At 42.4% G+C, this 21,737-nt stretch overlaps 1 protein-coding gene and 1 non-coding gene across 2 annotated transcripts in view; one reads left to right on the forward strand and one right to left on the reverse strand.

Annotated features, from left to right (window-relative positions):
- The window catches only part of KNL1 (kinetochore scaffold 1), a 52,407-nt gene extending 38,197 nt beyond the window's left edge, over positions 1-14,210 (reverse strand). Inside the window, exons 1-4 of the mRNA XM_054715564.1 lie at positions 14,176-14,210; positions 12,575-12,614; positions 10,931-10,990; positions 1,217-1,278 (exon numbers count right to left, since the gene is read on the reverse strand). Coding sequence (XP_054571539.1) covers positions 1,217-1,278; positions 10,931-10,990; positions 12,575-12,614; positions 14,176-14,210 — 197 coding nt within the window. The remainder of the gene's footprint in view (positions 1-1,216; positions 1,279-10,930; positions 10,991-12,574; positions 12,615-14,175) is intronic.
- LOC114229849 (U5 spliceosomal RNA) lies at positions 4,584-4,700 on the forward strand. The gene has a single exon (XR_003615752.2). It is a non-coding gene; the product is annotated as a U5 spliceosomal RNA (small nuclear RNA).
- Positions 14,211-21,737: the final 7,527 nt, after the last annotated feature.

Below are 21,737 nucleotides of genomic sequence, written 5' to 3' on the forward strand. Positions count from 1 at the left end.
CACTACCTATGAAATATTCTTGTCTAAAACATCAAATTTAAGTCAAACAAGCCTTCCACCTTTAACAACCAACTGACAGGAAGTCAACTGTAGAGGAACATATTTTAAAAAGTTAGCCCATTAGGATACAATCAGCAAAATCTGGAATATAGGACACTCAATAGGACAAACTCAGTTTTTTAATAGAAAAAAGAAATGGAGGGAGAATCTACAGATTAAGAGACTTAAGAGACATATCAACCAAATGGAATGTATTAAACTTGTTAGGATACTGAGTCACACCAGTAATCTGCGGAGGGGAAGGGGGAAGGTGTCAGAGAAAGGTGAACATTGAACAGTTATTTGATAATATCATGGAATTACTGTTGGCTTTCTAAAAGATGTAATAATAGCATTATTAATAGGTTCTTTAAAAATATTTTGTCTTTTAAAGACATAACTAATGAAATACATCTGGGATTCACATGAAAATAATTCAGTAGGAGGGGGAAGGGAACTAAGTGGGGGTATAGTGAAACAAGAGTGGCCATAGTTGACAACTATAGCTAAAAATGAATACTTGAGTTTTCATGATACTATTTTCTCTGTGTTATAACTTTTAATCATAAAATTGGAGGGGGAAAAAAGGGAGAGTAAATTGGAAGGCTTTTTTTTAAACTTTCCAATAATCTTTTTTTATACCTCCACTTCCTTTAGAGTTGCGTGTATAACCCAGACCTTTGACCATCTCTCAGTAGTAAGATCTAGTAGTTTTATTCCTGACTTTAGAGGGAACACTTTCAATATTTTCCTTTTTTTTTTAAAGTATATTTTTATTGATTTCAGAGAGGAAGGAGAGAGAGAGAGAGAGAGAGAGGAGAGAGAGAGAGAGAGAGAGAGAGAGAGAGAGAGATCAATGATGAGAGAGAATCATTGATCGGCTGCCTCCTGCGTGCCCCACACTGGGGACCGAGCCTGCAACCTTGGCATGTGCCCTTGCCCAGAATCAAACCATGGACCCTTCCTTCTGCAGGCTGATGCTCTATCCACTGAGCCAAACCAGCTAGGGCTCAATGTTTTTCTTTTAAGCATAATGCTAAATAACAACCTCTTAAATAACAATTCTCTAATGCTTATCTACTAGAAACACAGGTTATCTGAGTCAGCACTAACATATTTAGTTTGACACACTACAAAGCATTACTGTCATTTAAAATTATTTCTCCTTTCAACTTACTTTATAGTATCTGCAAAGCTGACTCGGCGAGAGCTTTTCTTATTTCTCGAAGCATTGGGTTCCTAAGGGCAGAGAATATTTGATATGATTCTTAATGAAACCACTGTTAATTAGGTCTCCAGAGTACTACATATAGACCAAGTCTTAATCTGAAATAATTTTATATTATTATTAATTTTGATTATTATCAGTCTCCAAGATATCCCAATGTAGAAACACTTAATAAGCACAAATATAATTTTCAATGTGAATGATAGTAAGTATACTGACATAAACAACATATATTTAAGGAGATACTGCCCTTTCTCTCTCTTTTGAGTGAATGGCTATTTTACTATCAAGAAAAAAGACAAAGGATAAAGCAAATGATATGTTGCCTATTATGGTAACCTTACTATACTATTTTGAAGATTTAAAAAAATTTAATTGTAGTAAAATACACATAAATAAAATTTACCAACTTAACCATTTTAAACACGTATTTTTATTTTATTAAGAACACTCTACAAGAAATCTACCCTCTGAACAGATTTCTAAAGGCACAGTATGATATTGTTAACTATAGGCAGTATTGTACAGATCTCTAGAACATATTCATCTTGCATAATTGAAATTTTATACTTGTTGATTAGCAACTCCCCATTTTCCCATCCTCTCTGGCCCTGGCAACCACTATCCTTCTGCTCTCTGCTTTTATGAGTTTAACTGTTTTAGATAACTCATGTAAGTGGAATCTTATAGTATTTGTCCTTCTGTGACTGGCTTATTTTACTTAGCATAATGTACTCAAGCATCTTAACCATTTTTAAGTGTACAGTTCAGTTAGGTATATCAAGGTTGCTATGCAACCAATCTCCAGAACTCTTTTCATCTTGCAAAACTGAAATTCTATATCCATTAAACAATTCCCCTTTCCCCCTAACCTTTCCATAGCCACCATTCTATTTTCTGTCTCTATGAATTTGGCTACTCTAGGTACTTCACAAGTGGAATCATAAAGTTGTTGTTTTTTTTCCTTTTGTGCCTGGTTTATTTCACTTAGCACAATGGCTTCAAGATTCACCCATGCTAAACATTATTTTTATGTTTTTATTTTATTTTTTTTAAGAAAGAGGGAGAGGAAGAAAAAAATGGATGTGCTCGGCTGCCTCCTGCACACCCCCTACCAGGAATCAAACCCGCAACCTGGGCATGTGCACTGACAGGGAATCGAACCAACAAGCATTCAGTGCACAGGGCGACGCCCAACCAACTAAGCCACACCCACCAGGGCCAGAATCGCCTTCTTTTTTAAGGCTGAATAATATTCCATTGATACATTTTGTTTATCCATTCATCAGTCAATGGACACTGGGTGCTTCCTCCCTCTGACTACTGTGAATAACGATGCTATGAACAGGGGTGTACATTTCTTAAGATCCTTCTTTCAATTCTTTTGAGTATATAACCAAAAGTGGAATTGCTAGATCATATGGTAATTCTATTATTTTTTTAGGAATTGCAATACTGTTTTTTCCATAGCAGCTGCACCATTTTACATTCACAGCAGGACACAAAGGTTCTAATTATGCCACATACCAGCCAACATTGTTATTTTCTAACTTTTTGATGATAGTCATTCTAATGAGTATGAGGTGACATCTCATCCTCCCATATAATAAAGAGGTAATATGCAAATTGGCCATCACTCCAACACACAAGGTGGCTGCCCCAATATGGTCAAAGATAGCTGCCCCCATGTGGGCACAAGATGGCCACCACAAGATGGTCAGCAGGGGAGGGCAGTTGGGGGGGACCAGGCCTGCAGGGGAGGGCAGTTAGGGGCAACAAGCCCTGCAGGGGAGGGCAGTTAGGAGTGACAAGGCCAGCAGGGGAGGACAGTTAGGGGTGACCAGGCCAGCAGGAGAGGGCAGTTGGGGGGGACCAGGCCTGCAAGGAGAGCAGTTAGGGGCAATCAGGCAGGCAGGGAGAGCAGTTAGGGGTAATCAGGCTGGCAGGGGAGTGGTTAGGGGGTCACCAGGCTGGCAGGCAGAAGCTGTTAGGGGCAATCAGGCAGGCAGGCAAGCGGTTGGGAGCCAGCAGTCCTGGATTGTGAGAGGGATGTCTGACATCCCTCAAGGGGTCCCAGTTTGGAGAGGGTGCAGGCGGGGCTGAGGGACACGTCCCCCCGTGCACAAATTTCGTGCACCAGGCCTCTAGTTGTGGTTATAGTATTCATTTCCCTAGTAATTAGTGATGTTGAGCATCTTTCATTATAATATACAATTTTTACTTTTCCTCATATTCCTTAACAAGAGCAAACATTTTTACTCTCATGGATACCAAACACAAAAAGCAAGACAGAGAAACAAACAACATCCACAGAGAATTTTACAGTGATAATTCTGAACACTTGAACATAAATCTTTTTTATTTTATATGTATTTTATATATATACATATATATATACATTTTAATTGATTTCAGAGAGGAAGGAAGAGAGATAGAAAGATAGAAATATCAACAATGAGAATCACTGATTGGCTGCCTCCTGCACGCCCCCACTGGAGATTGAGACCGCAACCTGGGCATGTGCCCCCGACCGGAATGGAACCCGGGACCCTTCAGTACACAGGCTGACACTCCATCCACTGAGCCAAACCAGCCAGGGCGAACTTAAGTCTTATTATAACAAAGAATCAGGAATGTTCATCCTGGCAGATGCTACAGGTGACCTCAAACTTAATATGATAATAATACTGACACATTAAATAAATACTGGGACTAAAAGAGATTAATACCTTTTTTTTTCTTTTTTCTACAACTTTAACATGTCTTTTTATGCTAGAATGGCTTTCTTTACAGAATTCTTTGAAGATCTAAATTGAATTTACTGCATGAAAAAAAGGATGTGTGACAAGCAACTTATCACCTAAGTCAGTTCCCTCAGAACTGATCTTCAAAATGCAAACTGCACTCTCCTCAGTATTTTTGGAAGGCATCGAAGATCTAGGCAGTGTGGTCTTACACAGACTAGATCTGCATTCCTCCAAAGGTACTATATTCACTTCTTTCTTCACCGGATGTAATCTCTGTAAACTAACTTTGACTAGTTCTATGAGAAGAGACAGGAAGGGAAATTGCTAGACTATTTCAAGTCTTCAATGGCTGGGGCTTTCTACTGCTCTTCAACAGTATTCTCAGATCAAAATACTAGCATATTTCTTACTAAAAAAGAAAAACAAATTTGTGTGGTATATTAGAAATTAGATTAGCGCTCTAATTTGAAGTCTGTTACTAAGTAGGTGTGTGGGCTTAGACAAAACATTTAACTTCTCTGGACCTCATATTTCTCATCTATAAAATGGGAAAAAAATAGATTCAAGATTACTCTGGTTTCTCTTCAGATGGCATAAATCTTTGGCCTTTTACTGAAGATTTCCATAGAGAGGAACAACAAAAAAGATTACTGGTGACATCCTATTGATTTTAAAGCTCTATGAATCCATGAATCTGTCATTTAATCATTTAAAGTTCATTAAAAACATTTTTTTGCCCTGGCCGATATGGCTAAGTGGTTGGAGTGTCGGCCCATGCACTGAAAGGTCGCAGGTTCAATTCCTGGTCAAGGGCATGTACTTGAATTGCAAAGGAATCCCCCACATGTGGGAGGCAACCAAATAATGTGTTTCTCTCACATCAATGTCTCTTTCTCTCTCTCTCCTTTCCCCCTCCCTCCCTCCCTTACTTCCTCTTTCTCTAAAAAAAAACAAAAACAAAAACAAAAAAAAACACAAACACTGAAAAATATATCCTCAGTTGAGGAAAAACAAAACATTTTCTTAAACGGGGGTGAGGGGTAAGTAGGAGAGGATGAAGGGGGAAGGAAACTTGATTTGGGGTGGTGAACACACAATACAATCTACAGATGATGTATTATTGATGTATTATAGAATTACTAGAGGCCCGGTGCACGAAATTCGTACACCGGAGGGTAGGGGTGTCCCTAGCCCAGCCTGCACCCTCTCCAATCTGGGACCCCTTGAGGGATGTCCGACCGCCGATTGAGGCCCAATCCCACTGGGACTGCTGGCTCCCAACCGCTCGCCTGCCTCTGCCTGATTGCCCATAACCGCTTCTGCCTGCCAGCCTGATCACTCCCTAACCACTCCACTGCCAGCCTCATCGATGCCTAACTGCTCGCCAGCCAGCCTGATTGCCCCTAACTGTCCTCCCCTACAGGCCTGTTCACCCCTAACTGCCCTCCCCTGCTGGCCTGGTCACCCCTAACTGCCCTTCCCTGCTGGCCTGGTCACCCCAAACTGCCCTCCCCTGCAGGCCTGGTCCCCCCCCACCTGTCCTCCCCTGCAGGCCTAGGTCCCCCCACAACTGCCCTCCCCTGTTGGCCTGGTCCCCCACAACTGCCCTCCCCTGTTGGCCTGATCGCCCACAACTGCCCTCCCTTGCAGGCCTGGTCCCTCCCTACTGCCCTCCCCTACTGGCCATCTTGTGGCGGCTATCTTGTGTCCACATGGGGACAGCCACCTTTGACCACATGGGGGCAGCCATCTTATGTGTTGGAGTGATGGTCAATTTGCATATTACTCTTTTATTAGATAGGATAGAGGCCTGGTGCATAGGTGAAGGCTGGCTGGTTTGTCCTGAAGGGTGTCCCAGATCAGGGTGGGGGTTCCCTTGGGGCGTGGGGCGGCCTAGGCAAGGGGCCTGTGGTGGTTTACAGGCCGGCCACGCCCCTGGCGACCCAAGCAGAGGCCCTGGTATCTGGGATTTATCTTCTATAATTGAAATTTTGTAGCCTTGAGCGGAGCCAAGCCTCCTGCTTGCTCCATGGATGCAGCCATTTTTGTTGGGATTTATTTATCTTCTATAATTGAAACTTGGTATCCGCTCAGGCAGGCCAGGGCTGCGGAAGCTTGGCTTCCTCTATCGCCAGAGGCAACCCAAGCCTCCTGCTCTTTCCAGCTCCGTGGCTGCCGCCATTTTTGTTGGGATTTATTTATCTTCTATAATTGAAACTTTGTAGCCTTGAGTGGAGGCCTAGGCCCGCCAGGTGTGAGGAAAGCTTGGCTTCCTCCATTGTCGGGGAAATCCAAGCCTCCTGCTCGCTCTGTGGCCCCAGCCATCTTGTTTGGGTTTATTTGCATACTCGCTCCTGATTGGCTGGTGGGTGTAGTGGAGTGATGGTTAATTTGCATATTACTCTTTTATTAGATAGGATGCTCAAAATCATCTAGAGAAAGGCAAATTAAAATCACAATAAATCATCACCTCACACCTGCCAGAATGGCTATCATCAATAAATCCACAAACAACTGTTGGCAATGATAAGGTGAAAAGGGAACTCTCATGCACTGTTGGTGGGAATGCAGGTTGGTGCAGCCACTATGGAAAACAGTACGAAGGTTCCTCAAAAAGTTAAAAAATGGCCCTAGCTGGTTTGGCTCAATGGATAGAGTGTTGACCTGCAGACTAAAGGGTCCCAGGTTTGATTCTGGTCAAGGGCACATGCCTGGGTTGCGGACTCGATCCCCAATGGGGGTGTGCAGGAGGCAGCCAATGATTCTCTCTCATCATTGATGTTTCTATCTCTCTCTCCCTCCTCCTTCCTCTCTGAAATTACTAAAAAAATATATTTTTTAAGAAGTTAAAAATGGAACTGCCTTATGACCCAGCAATTCCACTTCTGAGTACATATCCAAAGAAATTCAAAACACTAATTCAAAAGAATATATGCACCACTATGTTCATTGCAGCATTATTTACAACCAGAGGCCCAACGCACAAAATACGTGCAAGAGTAGGCCTTCACAGCCATGGCTGCCTCGGCCCTCGCAGCCCTGGCTTCATCTAGAAGGTCGTCCGGTCTATTTGCATATTACACTTTTATTATTATAGATAGTCAAGATATGGAATCAACCCAAGAGCCCATCAAGAGATGAGTGTATAGCCGAAACCGGTTTGGCTCAGTGGATAGAGCGTCGGTCTGCGGACTGAAGGGTCCCAGGTTCCATTCTGGTCAAGGGCATGTACATTGGTTGTGGGCACATCCCCAGTAGGGGCTGTGCAGGAGGTAGCTGGTCGATGTTTCTCTCATCGATGTTTCTAGCTCTCTATCCCTCTCCCTTTCTCTCTGTAAAAAATCAATAAAATATATTAAAGAAAAAAAAAAAGAGATGAGTGTATAAAAAAAGCTGTGGTATGGCCAAAACGGTTTGGCTCAGTGGATAGAGCGTCCGTCTGCAGACTGAAAGGTCCCAGGTTCGGTTCCGGTCAAGGGCATGTGCCTTGGTTGCGGGCGCGTCCCCGGTGGGGGGTGTGCAGGAGGCGGCTGGTCGATGTTTCTCTCTCATCAATGTTTCTAGCTCTCTAGCCCTCTCCCTTCCTCTCTGTAAAAAAAAAAAAAAAAAAAAAAGCTGTGTGCCCTGGCCCATTTGCTCAGTGGTTAGAGCATCATCCCACAGACCAAAGGGTCATGGGTTCAATTCCCGGTCAAGGGCATGAACCTCGGTTGCAGGCTCAATCCCCAGCCCCAGTTGGGGTGCATGTGGGAGACAACCAATCGATATGTCTCTTTTTCATCGATGTTTCGCTCGCCCTTTTCCTTCCCATCCATTCTCTCTAAGCATTGGAAATCCTCAGGTGAGGATTAATAAACACAAAAACAAGCAAGCAAGCTATGGAATATCACTCAGCAATAAAAAAGAATGAAATCTTATCATTTGTGACAACATGGATGGACCTGGAGGGTATTATGCTTAGTGAAATAAGTCAGACACAGAGAGACAAATACCATATGATTTCACTTATATGTAAAATCTAAAGAACAAAATGAATAAACAAAACAGAAACAGACTCATAGATACAGAGAACAGATTGATGAGTGCCAGGGGATAGGCATTGAGGAACTGGGTGAAAAATGAAGGAATTAAGAATTACTGATAGTTGCAAAACAGTCACAGAGATGTAAAGTACAGCATAGGGAATCCTATATAATAAAAGCCTAGGTGGCATCATGCCCTCATGCGACGTTGTCACAAGATGGCTGCCACAAGATGGCCACGCACACAGCGGAGGTGGGACCTGGTGACCACTCTGCACAGTGAGGCCTGGGGGTCCTGCGGCTCTGTGTGGCACGGAGTAGGCTGGTCCCGGAGGAGGCAGGTCGAGGCAGGGGAGGGCAGTTGTGGGTGATCAGGCTGGCAATGAAGGACAGTTGTGGGCGATCAGGTCGGCAGGGGAGGGCAGTTGGGAGCAATCAGGCTGGCAGGGGAGTAGTTAGGGGCAATCAGGCAGGCAGGCAGGTGAGTGGTTAGGAGCCAGCAGTCTGGATTGTAAGAGGGATGTCCGAGGGGACCCAGATTAGAGAGGGTGCAGGCCGGATTGAGGGACACCCCCCCCCCCCGTGCATGAACTTTGTGCACCGGGTCTCTAGTATAGTCAATAATATTGTAATAACTATGGATGGTGCCAGGTGGGTACTGAAAATATCAGGAGGAACACTTTGTGAACTTTGATTGTCAAAGCACTGTGCTGAACACCTGATACAAAATAATACTGAATGTAAACTGTAATAAAAAAAGAACAAGAGCCCTAACCGGTCTGGCTCAGTTGATAGAGCATCGACCTGTGGACTGAAGGGTCCTGGGTTTGATTCCGGTCAAGGGCACGTGCCCAGGTTGCAGGCTCTATCTCCAATAGGGGGCATGCAGGAGGCAGCTGATCAGTGATTCTCTCCCATCATTGATGTTTCTATCTCTCTTTCCCTCTCCCTTCATCTCTGATATCAATTAAAAATCCTATATAATAAAAGGCTAATATGAAAATTGTTCCTGACTGAGAGTTTGACCAGGAGTTCAACCGGGATTTCAACCAGGGGGCAGGGCCAGTCGGCCAACTGCCCGTGCATGAATTCATGCACCGGGCCTCTAGTCCTATATAATAAAAGCCTAACATGCTAAGTGTCCAGTCAGCCGGTGACCAGTTGACTGTTCAACCAATCAAAGCATAATATGCTAATGATATGCTAAGGCTGCTCAACTGCTTGCTATGACATGCACTGACAACCAGGGGGCAGACAGCTGACCAGTTGCTATGAAGTGTAGTGACTACCATGGGTAGATGCTCCGACTGGTAGGTTAGCTTGCTGCTGGGGTCCGGCCCATTGGGACTGAGCAAGATGGGCTGGACACGCCCTGGAGCCCTCCTGCGGTCTTCCCTGGCTGGCCAACCTCCCGCGTCCCTCCCCCGCTGGTGGGCCCTGATCAGCCCAAATTGGGACTGGAGAAGACGGGGCCAGACATGCCCTAGAGCCCTCCCGCTGTCCCTCCCGATCCCCAATCATGCAATGATGGCATCCCTTGGCCTGGCCTGTGCCCTCTCGCAATCTGGGACCCCTCGGGGCGTGTCGGTCAGCTGGTTTAGGCTTGATCCTGCAGGCCACTCCCCTTGGGAGGGCACCAGTCCCAATGCTCACAACTGGCAAGCGCTGCTGCAGCGGCGTGAGCCTCTCCCCATTGGAACTGATTGGGCACAAGCCCTCGACAGGCGCAGTGAGGTAGGGATGAGCGGGAGCATCAGGTAGGAGTTGCAGGTGGCGTTGGACTGCAGGTTTCATCCTGATCCCCGCAGGCCACCCCAAGGGACCCCACAAATTCATGCATCGGGCCTCTAGTATATATATAAAGAAAGCCCGAAACACTAATTGAAAAAAAAATTTTTTTAAGTGAAAGTAAAAAAAAGGAAGAAAGATTAAAGAGGCCAAAGTAGAATGAGCACTCCGAATTATATGTTCTCCAAAACTATTTGCATTGCATCCATCAACAAAATGTATTAGAAGCCATTATGTACTGAGCACAATACTTTTTTTTTTCCAGAGAGGACGGGGGAGAGAGAGAGAGAGAGTAGAAACATCATTGATGACAAAGAATCACTGAACAGCTGCCTCCCGCACGCCCCTACTGGGAATCAAGCCTGCACCCCAGGAATGGAACCTGACTGGGAATGGAACCATGACCTCCTGATTCATAGGTCAACACTCAACCACTGAGCCATGCCAGCCGGGATAGACACAATAAATTTAAAAAACACATGATAAAGTTCTTGCCTTTAAGGAGCTCTCAATTTAGAAAGGACATTGGTAAACAATTACAATATAAGGTATAGAGGGATGATTTTTCTGAGACAAGTGATTCCAAACCTGAGTCTTGAAAGACAAATAGAATTACTAAATAAAGAAGGCTACAGATTTATGATAAAGCAAGTATGATAAAATATTAATTATAGAATCTAGGTGATGACTATATGAGCATTCACTATGAAACTATTCCTACTTTCAGTATATTTTAAAAAAATTTTTAATAAAACAAAAAGGAAGAATGAAGAACTAGCCATATAGGCAGAGGGAACATCATATGTAAATACTTGCAGGTTCCAGAGTTCATGTCTTGCTTGGGGAATAGTAAGCAATTCTAATTGGTGAGATATATGTGAGAGAAGCAAGAAAGAAGGCTGCAAAGTAAATAGGGATTAAAAATCATGAGTGCCAGCTTACTCAAGTGTTTGGATTTTAATCTGAACATCATGGCATGCTTACTTGTTCATATTCAATAGAGAATCATTTATGATGTTCTCTCTTCAAATGGCTAACGAAGTTCCTTACTATTAACACTATTACTAAAAATAGTCATTTATAAAGCATTTACACTAGAAACATACCTGAACTATTTCATTCCCATCTCTCAGATCCCGAAGAGGACTCCTTGGGGGTTTCAAAATCTAGAAGTGTAAGAGAATTATTGAAGAAAATCTGGCATATCTGTTAATAATCAGTTCATTTCAAGTTATACCATGAGTAGAAAGGTAGAGATGCTAAAATTCCTGTAAAAACTTCTCAAATTCCTCAAAACCATACTGTTCAGTGCTTTGCTTTGTGGCTCATTTAAATATTTGGTATCTAGTCCCTTCTCCCTTCTGCCTACCTCCCCAATTATTTCTCCAACTCTGATCCCATGTGGTCTGGATAAAGCTCATTTCAACCTAGGGTACAACATGTAGCCCTGGTCTAGAACAATCTATACATGATATTCTCTCAGCAACAGTGATTGGTTCAGGAATGAGGTCTTGACCCCTATCAAGATAATTAAGCCAAACGATTCAACCCTGAGCTTTTTTTATCTTGAGGATATACACTACTTTTCCATGTAGGACTTGAACCTGGAAGTAGTAAGCACAGAGAACCTGTCTAATAATGGAGATTACCCAGAGAAAGCAGTCAGAGTAGAAAAAGTGAAAGGAAATCACAGTACTGATTATATTGTTGGAAGCCCTTGTCAGTAAATCATGCCTAAAGTCATTCCTATCTTTGGATTTTTCAGTTTCATAACCCAATACATTTTTAGCTCAAATCAGTTTAAGTTGGATATTTTTGATCTTGCTATAGCTTTGTATACCAGTTAAGAAAAAAAAAAATTTATATACATCTATATATCTATATATATCTATATAGACATATAGATATATATATATATCTTACCTAATAATAGACAAACATGTAAATTGACCGTACCTCCACCACACCACTAGCCGATCAGGAGTGATATGCAAATTAACCCAACAAAGATGGCAGGTTAATTTGCATACACAGGCACCAAGTGACGGGGGGGGGGGGGCAGGACACTGTGTTCTGCCCCACCCCTGGTCTCTCAGGGCCTCTGGGCAGCATGGGAAGGCGGGGCTGGAGCGGAAAGAGGCAGCTCCCGGAACGGAAAGAGGCAGCTCCCGGGCCTGAGTGGAAAGGACCTGGGCCGGAGTGGAAAGGCGGTGCTGGCAGCCAGGGAAAGGAAAGCCCATTCTAGCACAAATCTTCGTGTATCGGGCTTCTAGTATATATATATATAAAAGAATAGTTTATTGATTTTTAGAGAGAAAGGAAGGGTGAGGGAGAGAGAGCTAAAAACACCAATGTGAGAGCACATTGTAGGAAAGCTGCCTCCTGCACTCCTCCTACCTGCAGTTGAGTCCACAAGCCCTTCATGTGCCCTTGACCAGGAAGAGAACCAGCAAACTCCTGGTGCATGAAAGGATGCCCAACCAACTAGCCACAGGGGCCAGGGCAGTATAAAAAATTTTAAAACCGCTTTATTAAAGTATAACTTATATAGCATACAATTCATGAAATTAATGAAATAAAAAATTTTAATGTATTTATAGAATTATGAATCAGGTTAAATATTTGAGTCTATCCAGAAAGCAATAGAAGCCAGTGGGGGTGGGATGGTGATGCCACAGTCAAAATTACTATTGTATATAGTCATCATTCAAAAAATGTTAACAATTAATTTAAATATAAGTATTTCTTACTGAGGAATGTCGTCTTCTAACAGGTCTCTCTATATTGTCACTGAAAGAGAAAAAAAATTTTACATAGACACTGAAAGAAGAATGAATTTTCAAAAGTCCACAGTATCCCTTACATGCTTTTAAATTGGCCATCACTTTCACTTAACACTTGGCATTACTTTCACTTAGCAAAATTTATAACACTAAATTCAATATTTATAGTCAGTGTTTTAACCCTTTGTACGCCATAAGCATCTATAGACGCAAGCAGTGGACCTTCCCCACATGGCATACGCGTCTATAGCCGCAAACCTCGCATATCAACTCTGGTTGCCAAATTTTAAAATCAGACTTGTTAGTGACATCTTTGGGTTTGTAAAGAAAATAATGGTAACTTAAATTTGTATACATTCCAGCTCATATGGAAGAAATTCCAATATCGATATATAGGGCTGCCATTCAGACAGGTGAGAGATAAACACTGAGACACTTGAGATTTGTTTGTGTTATCATGAATTTCACACCTAAAATGGTAAACGTGGGGTACATTCTTCATTATTTTTTTACAGATTTGGTCTTTGGAGCATCAACAAAATTTAGTGTTTTCGAGGCTTTTCGTGTCGACGGTTTATTTTTATTTTGCACTCACTTTTGTTGATATTTCTGTAGAATTGAAAATTATCATTATTTTATTAGTGAATTTATCGTTGTCATATATTATATTGTACAAAAAAAATTCAATTCCCATAAATGGCATCAGATGAAGAAATAATCTAACCAAGCACCTCGCAAGAAGAAGATGAAATCCTTTATTCAACTTCAGAGTCAGGTGATTTTTTAAATTACATTCAAAATATTGTGGCATGTGGGGATGGTTTTTGTTTTGGATGAGTGGCAGTTAACTGGTTAAAATACATATTGTATACTACAATACTATCTCTTAAAACACAGTACAACATAATTTAAAGTATTTACAAAGGTACAATTATAAGATAAATAAATGGGCTATAAATCAAGAGATTCTAGTTCTGGTTTTACTATTGTGTGACTTTTTAGACCAGATTTTAAACATTCAAATGCCTATGAAGGCAAATCACATACTTTAGTAAATGCAAGAAAAATAGATGGGATAGAGACTATAATGGAGAGTTCCTGACTAGTCTGAAGGTCATAGCCATTCCTCCACCCAGGTTAATTGTTGCCACAGCTTATTTTTTAAGAGAAGCTGAAAATCTAATTGTTATATGAAATCTTGAAATTTGACAAATAATTCAAAAATTAAAAAACATAGCTTGGGGAAAAAAATTATGTCTTTGATTGTAAACAGGCCACCAGTTTGTGATGCCAACTTTAGACAAATCCTTTTATTTCTTTATGCCTCAATTTTGTCATCCTTAAATTGAAGAGATGAGACATGGTCTCTAAAGCCTCTCTTAGTTTTGCCTCTAGATGAGTTTATATAAAGATATAGCAAGGAAGACCTATAAATAACTTCTGAAATCTTTTTCCATTCTCTTCCAGGGGAAAAAATAAATGGTACAAAGTTAATAGGTCTTATTAGTTGAAGAAGTATCTTTTCTCTGATAAAGTTTAACTCTTTTAGAGGCATTGCATGAACTTACTTTTCTTCATTAGTCTCTGAAGACATCCCATCCATTTTTGAAGAAAACCTTTTCTGTAACAAACACAATATTAAAAAAGGTGAGAAAGAAAGAAAAGAAAGTACAACCCATGAAGAGATTAAGAGCAGATATTTTTGTTGTTAATCCTCACCCGAGGATATGTTTTTCCATTGATTTTCAGAGAGTGGAAGGGGGAGAGACAGAGAGAAACACCCATGTGAGAGAGACACATGGATTGGTTGCCTCTGGCACACACCCAATAAGAGGCATGCAGGAGACAGCTGGGGACTGAGTCTGCAACTGAGGTATATGCCCTTGACTGGAGTGTCATTGACTAGAATTGAACCCACTCCTCGGGGTGACACTCTAACCACTGAGCAACCAGCTAGGGCTAAGAACAGAATTTTGATTTTAGTATTACCTTCTGGGGAAAGACAGAAGAAAAAAAAAAAAAAAGGATGAAAAGCTACCCTATGGGGCCATAAAACCAGAAATTTTGAGGAATTTAAACTATATACTCTATTATAATCAACTAGAGGCCCGGTGCACAAATTTGTGCACTGGGGAGTGGTTCCCCAGCCTAGCCTGTGCCCTCTCACAGTGCAGGAGCCCCACAATAGATCTCCCCAAAGAGGTAGGCCCCACCCACCGATCCAGGGCTCCTCAATAGATTGCCCCAAAGAGGTAGGCCAGAGTTGCTAGGACTCGCCTCCGCGCCTCCATGTGAAGCCGCTGGGACCCTCCTCCACGCCGCACACACAGTATCAAGTCCCCACCCACCCGCATGCGCCAGCTGCACACGCAGCCTCCCGGTGATGGAATGTTATGGCGTGAGGGCATCACGGCATGAGGGCATGATGACTACATAGGCTTTTATTAATATAGATACTCCTAGAAAATTATATTTAAGATTATCTTATCTAATAAAAGAGTAATATGCAAATTGACTATCACTCGAACACACAAGATGGCTGCCCCATGTGGTCAAAGATGGCTGCCCCCATGTGGACACAAGATGGCCACCACAAGATGGCCAGTAGGGGAGGGCAGTTGGGAGGGACCAGGCCTGCAAGCGAGGGCAGTTGTGGGTGATCAGGCCAGCAGGGGAGGGCAGTTGGGAGGGACCAGGCCTGCAAGGGAGGGCAGTTGGGGGGGACCAGGCCTGCAGGGGAGGGCAGTTGGGGGGGGACCAGGCCTGCAGGGGAGGGCAATTGGGAGGGGACCAGGCCTGCAGGGAAGGGCAGTTAGGGGCAATCAGGCTGGCAGGGGAGCAGTTAGGCATCAATCAGGCTGGCAGGGGAGTGGTTAGGGGGTGATCAGGCTGGCAGGCAGAAGTGGTTAGGGGCAGTCAGGAAGGCAGGCAGGCGAGCAGTTGGGTGCCAGCAGTCCTGGATTGTGAGAGGGATGTCCCAGATTGGAGAGGGTGCAGGCTGGGCTCAGGGACACACACCCCATGCACAAATTTCGTGCACCGGGCCTCTAGTTTATATATATATAAAAAACCAGTGACCAGAATGCCAGAACGACCGGAACAACCAGTCGCTATGACGCCCACTGCGGCCAGTGAACTGGCCCAATCGGCCTTTCCCACCCTGATCGAGGGCAGGGCGGCTGGCCAACCCCCCCCACCGCGGTCCCTCTCCTGGCCAGCCCTGCCCCTGATTGCCTCCCCGACCCCAATAGGGTGCAGGGCCAGCCAGCCAATCTCCTGCAACCTCTCCCGCAGGCCAGCTCTGCCCCTGATGGGCCCCCCTACTCCAATAGGGTGCGGGGCCAGCCAGCCAACCTCCTGTAGCCCCTCCCCCAGGCTGCTCCTGCCCCCATTGGCCTCCCCCAACCCTGATCGGCCCACAGCCCCTTCCTCTGGCCAGCCTGGTCCTGATTGGGCCCCAATAGGGGTGGGCTGGCCAGACCCCATCCATGCAAGAATTCGTGCACTGGGCCTCCACTATCCTACCTAATAGACAAATATGCAAATTGACCGTACCTTCGCTATGCCCGCAATTGGCGAGGAGGCGCGGGGGGGCGGGACTCGGGGTGGTCGGGGTAGCCGATTGGGCCAGCAGGACACTGAGCTCGCGTCGCCAGCGGCAAAACAGTCACAGAGCTGTTGCACACCCCCCACCGGGGATGTGCCCGCAACCAATGTACATGCCCTTGACCGGAATCGAACCTGGGACCTTTCAGTCCGCAGACCGCGTCGCCAGCGGCGGAGCGAGCTCAGCGTCTGCGCCATGGCTGTGCTGCGGCACAGAAGGGGCCTCTGGGGCAGCGAGCTCACGTCCCACTGTGGACCATCAAAAGCGGGGGAGCAGGGTGCCTGTCCACTCAGGCACCAGCGGACAGGCACCCAGCTCCCCCTCGATCGAAAACAAAAGCATGGGAGCTGGGTGCCTGTTCACTCAGGCACCAGGCCTTTCAGAAGCCTCCGCCCCGCTGGAGGCTTCTGAAAGGCCTGGTGCACCAGCGATCAAAAGCAAAAGCGTGGGAGCTGGGTGCCTGTCCACTCAGGCAACAGCTCCCCCGTGATCGAAAGCGTGTAGGGGACCCTACACATGCATGATTCAATCATGCACTGGGCCTCTAGTTTAAGATAAAATCAGTGACTAATTCTGAATGGGATGATATGGACTTTAGTGGTTAAAATAAAGGTTTGCCCTAGTTTATAAAAATTTATGGATTACATAATAATTCAATCCCAAAATAAAGTCAATTAGGTGTCACAGTAGATTTGCATATTATGCATGTTTATCTTACGAAAATATACTCAGCAAAACTATTTTAAGACACAAAAATAATGTTTTAAATAGTGCATCTGATTACACTTACAATTCCACTCAATGAGTGATTGTCTTGGAAAAAGTGTGAAATAAGAGGCATAACCTGACATTTCCTTAATTGGTCTTAGCTCCTCCCTAGCCATTACTATATGAGATTTTTACTTTATGAATTAACTTTTGAATCTCACCCCTGGGTAAGAAAAAATTCCATTAAAAAAAAAAAAAAGAATACTAGAGATTTGACTCAACAATATTAACATTTCTATTACAACACTAAATGAATACCATGTACTCAAACTGTTAGAATCGATGTTCTTATTTTTAGCAATAAATAAAAACTCTGTTATTTAAAAGGTATCTTATTTTATATGCTTTTATCCTATGTAACAAAAAACAAATTAGGAAACAATTCTTCATAACGCACCTGAAATTCAAACTGAAATAAAAATGTTTATTTTTTAATATCAACTTATTCAATCAGCTATACATATAGATAAGATGAGGACATCTATTAGGATTTGATCTCTGACCCTATCATTTCGTCCTCCATTACTTTCTGCTCATCCATTCTTCCGGTATCACTTACCCCCTTGTTCACAGACAACGCCCATATCTAGTTAAAGTAATATTTTTAAATTTTAGTTTCTTGTACATAGTATAAGAAGTTGATTGTACAAGATTAGTTTTTATAAAGCATCTTCAATTTCATTTCCCCAAAGCAACCACTTTCACTACTTTAAGCTAATTATTTTGTATTCTAAAAAAGCTCTTTCCCCCCTACCTGGTGTGTCTCAGTGGATAGAGCATTGGACTTCGGACTGAAGGGTCCCAGGTTTAATTCCAGTCAAGGGCACATGCCCAGGCTGCAGGTTCAAGAGGCAGCCAGTCAATGATTCTCTATCATCACTGATGTTTCTATCTCTCTCTCCCTCTCCCTTCCTCTCTAAATCAATAAAATTCTCTCTCATCATTGATGTTTCTATCTCTCTCTTCTTCTCTGAAATCAATAAAAAAACTATTTTTTAAAAAGAAAAGATTAGTCGAAACCGGTTTGGCTCAGTGGATAGAGCGTCGGTCTGCGGACTGAAAGGTCCCAGGTTCAATTCAGGTCAAGGGCATGTACATTGGTTGCGGGCACATCCCCGGTGGGGGGTGTGCAGGAGGCAGCTGGTCGATGTCGATGTTTCTAGCTCTCTATCCCTCTCCCTTCCTCTCTGTAAAAAATCAATAAAATATATTTTAAAAAAAGAAAAAAGAAAAGATTACACTACATTAATATAAAAATCCTAAATAAATAGCAAAAAGGAGCTAGCAATTTGTAAAAAGGATATATATCATGGTCATGTTAGTTTTATTCCAGAAATGCAAAATTGATTTAACATTAGAAAATTTTATAATTAATCATATTAACAGATTAAAAAAAAATCATGATCATCTTAACCAATAAAAAAAAGTTTGATGAACTTTAAACATCCTTTCATGTTTAAAACAAAAGAAAAACTTAGCAAACTAGGAATAGAAAGTAAATTCTTTAATCTAATAAACAATATCTATTTCAAAAACAATAGCAAACATAAATTTAATAGTGAAACTTTGAAAACTTTCTCTTTGAGACCAAACAAGGGTGCCCTAGCAGGTGTGTCTGAGTTGATTGGAGCATTGACTGGTACACTGAAAGGTGGAGGGTTTGATTCCAGTCAGGGTACATACCTACTAGTAGATACCTAGATTGAGGGATCTCTCTCTCTCTCTCTCTCTCTCTCTCTCTCTCTCTGTCTCCCTCTCTCCCATCCTCTCTCTAAGACCAATAAAAAAGGGAGAGAGATCAAACAAGTATGGCAGCTATTTCCACTTCTTATCCATCATCAAGTCTTAATAGTTCTATTTCCAATATATATTCCAAAACCCATTTACTTCTATCTTTAGTACTACCACCATAGTTCAAGCTACCATTATCACTCATGTACAATACTGCAATATCCACCTCACTGGTATCCCTGCTTTCACTTATTCTCCCCAACTCCCCGTACTTTTTCTACATATTAGGCAGTTATCTTCCCCTACTTAAAACTCTTCAATGGCTTCCCATCATACTGAGATAAACTTCACCAGGACCTACCAAAGCTCTACAAGACCTGATCCCTATCTGCCCGTCAGACTTCATACTGTCTCTCATATCACTGTCTTCCTTACTCACCATGCTAGCCACACTAGTATTTCTATTCTTGCACACACAAAGCTCTTTCCTGAGTCATTCAATTTATATTCTCCCTTATCAAGAAAGCCAAGAAAAGCACTCTTTTTAGTACTGCATATGTCTCATTTGTAGTATTACCACACTGTAATTTAAGTCTGTTATGTAAATTAACTTATTCCTGTTATCTCCCCAAACTACCCTTGCCCCAACAGTAAACTATGAGAATAGGGCTGGTGTCTCTTAAGTTCAGAACCCAGCATAGTATCAATTTGCTGAATGAATAATTAAGAAATAATTCTTTAAAGTTACTTTATGACCACTGACTTGCATATTTTTTCTCTTTTTGAGAATATTTTAAAATTCAGTAAGATATTCAAATTCACAAATAATGATATTAAATACTCTCTAATCAGAATCACCTAAGCATCTTTACTGTTTAAAATGATCATTGAGCATCATTCTTGTCTAATCTACAAACTAGCTGGCACTTAAGTGGAGAGATTTAGAAATTATTAAAGTCTCCTTTTAAAATTATTCTATTTATCACATAACTATAAGTTCCAAATTCAACAGAAATAGGAGACCCTAGATTCCCATGTTAAGCCTCATTTATAAAATTCTGTTATGGCCTGGCCAGCTTGGCTTAGTAGTTGAGCGTTGACCTATGAACCAGAAGGTCACGGTTGGATTCCCAGTTAGGGCACATGCCTGGTTTGTGGGCTTAATCCCCAAAGGAGGAGGCCAATCAATGATTTGTTCTCATCATTGATGTTTCTAGCTCTCTCTCCCTCTCTCTTCCTCTCTGAAATCAATAAAAATGTATTAAAATCCTATATAATAAAGATGTAATATGCAAATGGTCATTACGCCGTGAAGCATAACGACTACCGAGTAACGAGCGGATCACGGATCAGGAGGAGGGTTGGGCATCGAGCTACAAGTGGGTGGTGGAAAGCTACAGGAGGGGGCAGGGCAGCAAGATGTGAGGGGGTGGGGGGCAGACGGAACTACAGGAGGGCGGGGCAGCGGGCAGCGAGCTACTGGCGCACAGATTCGTGCACAGGGCTACTAGTAATAAATAAAATGCTATTATGTTTGAATTTTTGATCACTGCCACATTAGTTGATTATTGATTGGTTCTGAAACTGCACCTGGGGTGCTTCTGTATACTCACAGAGGTGTCCTGAAATATTTTAAAGTTTGTGAGAAATAGCAGTTCTCAACATGTCAGGCACCATATGAACTACTAGCTCAAAATAGTACCCATTTGTATTACATTAGTTTTGATAACATATAGGGTGTCCCCCCAAAATGTACACACACTTTGAGTGATTATAAAGTCAGAAGTTATTAACACAGTTCATTTTCAAAATTTAAAAGCATCTACATAAGTGAATAATTTTTTTGTCAATGCCTATTTTCAAACTGATGACCATTCTGGTCCAGGCACTGCTGAGAACTTGAAGCAATGGAATCACAAACATCAAGAATCATTTCGTTGAGTATTTGTGTGTCCTCAATTCATCGAATGTTGCAAGTATCCCCATAAAAAGTCTAGTGGATAAATTTTTTGTTGTTGCTCAAAGCTTAGTCTAGCTTCACCCTTTATTTCAAATCAGTTAAATCTGAAAAAGACTGAAAGTTAAGTGAGTTACCAGCTGATAAAGTGTGTATAAATTTTTTGGGGGGGACACCCAGTGAATAATTATAAAGCCAGTGTTTGTACTTCAACTGTGTTTTTAAACTTCCAGTAGCATTTTAGGATGAACTTCCTTTGTTCAAAGCTTAGTCTGGTTGAAAAGAAACATTAATTGAGCTATCAGCTATTAAAGTGTGTATACATGTTTTGGGAACACCCTGTATTATTGCAAAGCTGGGTCTTTGGCAGATGCTGTGATATAAAGCAGTTCTTTTAATCAATGTGGTACAGGATATGAGGGAGGCAGTGGCTGATCTAACTCCAAGATTTGAGAAGTTGTGCAATGCTCAAGAGGTACACATATCCAATCTATAATAATGAAAGTGTAATATGTTAATTAGACCGGACATCCTTCTGGACCAAGCTGCAGTGGGCAGCGAGTGGGCACCGAGGCAGAGGCCCAAGGCCGCTGTGGCGGTGGGGCTGAGCCCCTTGCACGAATTTTGTGCATCGTGCCTCTAGTTAGTAAATAATTGTGATTATTAAGAATAAAATTAAAATATATTTTCCTTCAATTTATGCATATTATTGTTTTTAAAAGGCTACTATGTAGTTAGGAAATACATTTGTTTCAACTTAATAACAACTCTTTAAATTGTCTGGACCTAACTATTTAACAAATGGAACCCGTAAGTATTTCTTTTGGCCTAAGGGCACCATGAGTCAAGAAAGTGAGGAACTACTAGTCTAACCCAGAGGTCTGCAAACAAAGCTAGTGGGCCAAATGGGGCCTTAAAAGTGTTTTTTTTTTTTAACATTTTGAATGGGTTGTAGAAAACAAAACACAACAAATAAAAAAGAATATGTGACAGAGACCATGCCAGCGACCATGTAGTCTGCAAAGCCTGAAATATTTACTTTCTGGCACTTTGTCCACTCCTGTAGT

This window comes from Eptesicus fuscus, chromosome 5, assembly GCF_027574615.1.
Source record: "Eptesicus fuscus isolate TK198812 chromosome 5, DD_ASM_mEF_20220401, whole genome shotgun sequence".
NCBI classification, from domain to species: Eukaryota; Metazoa; Chordata; class Mammalia; order Chiroptera; family Vespertilionidae; genus Eptesicus; species Eptesicus fuscus.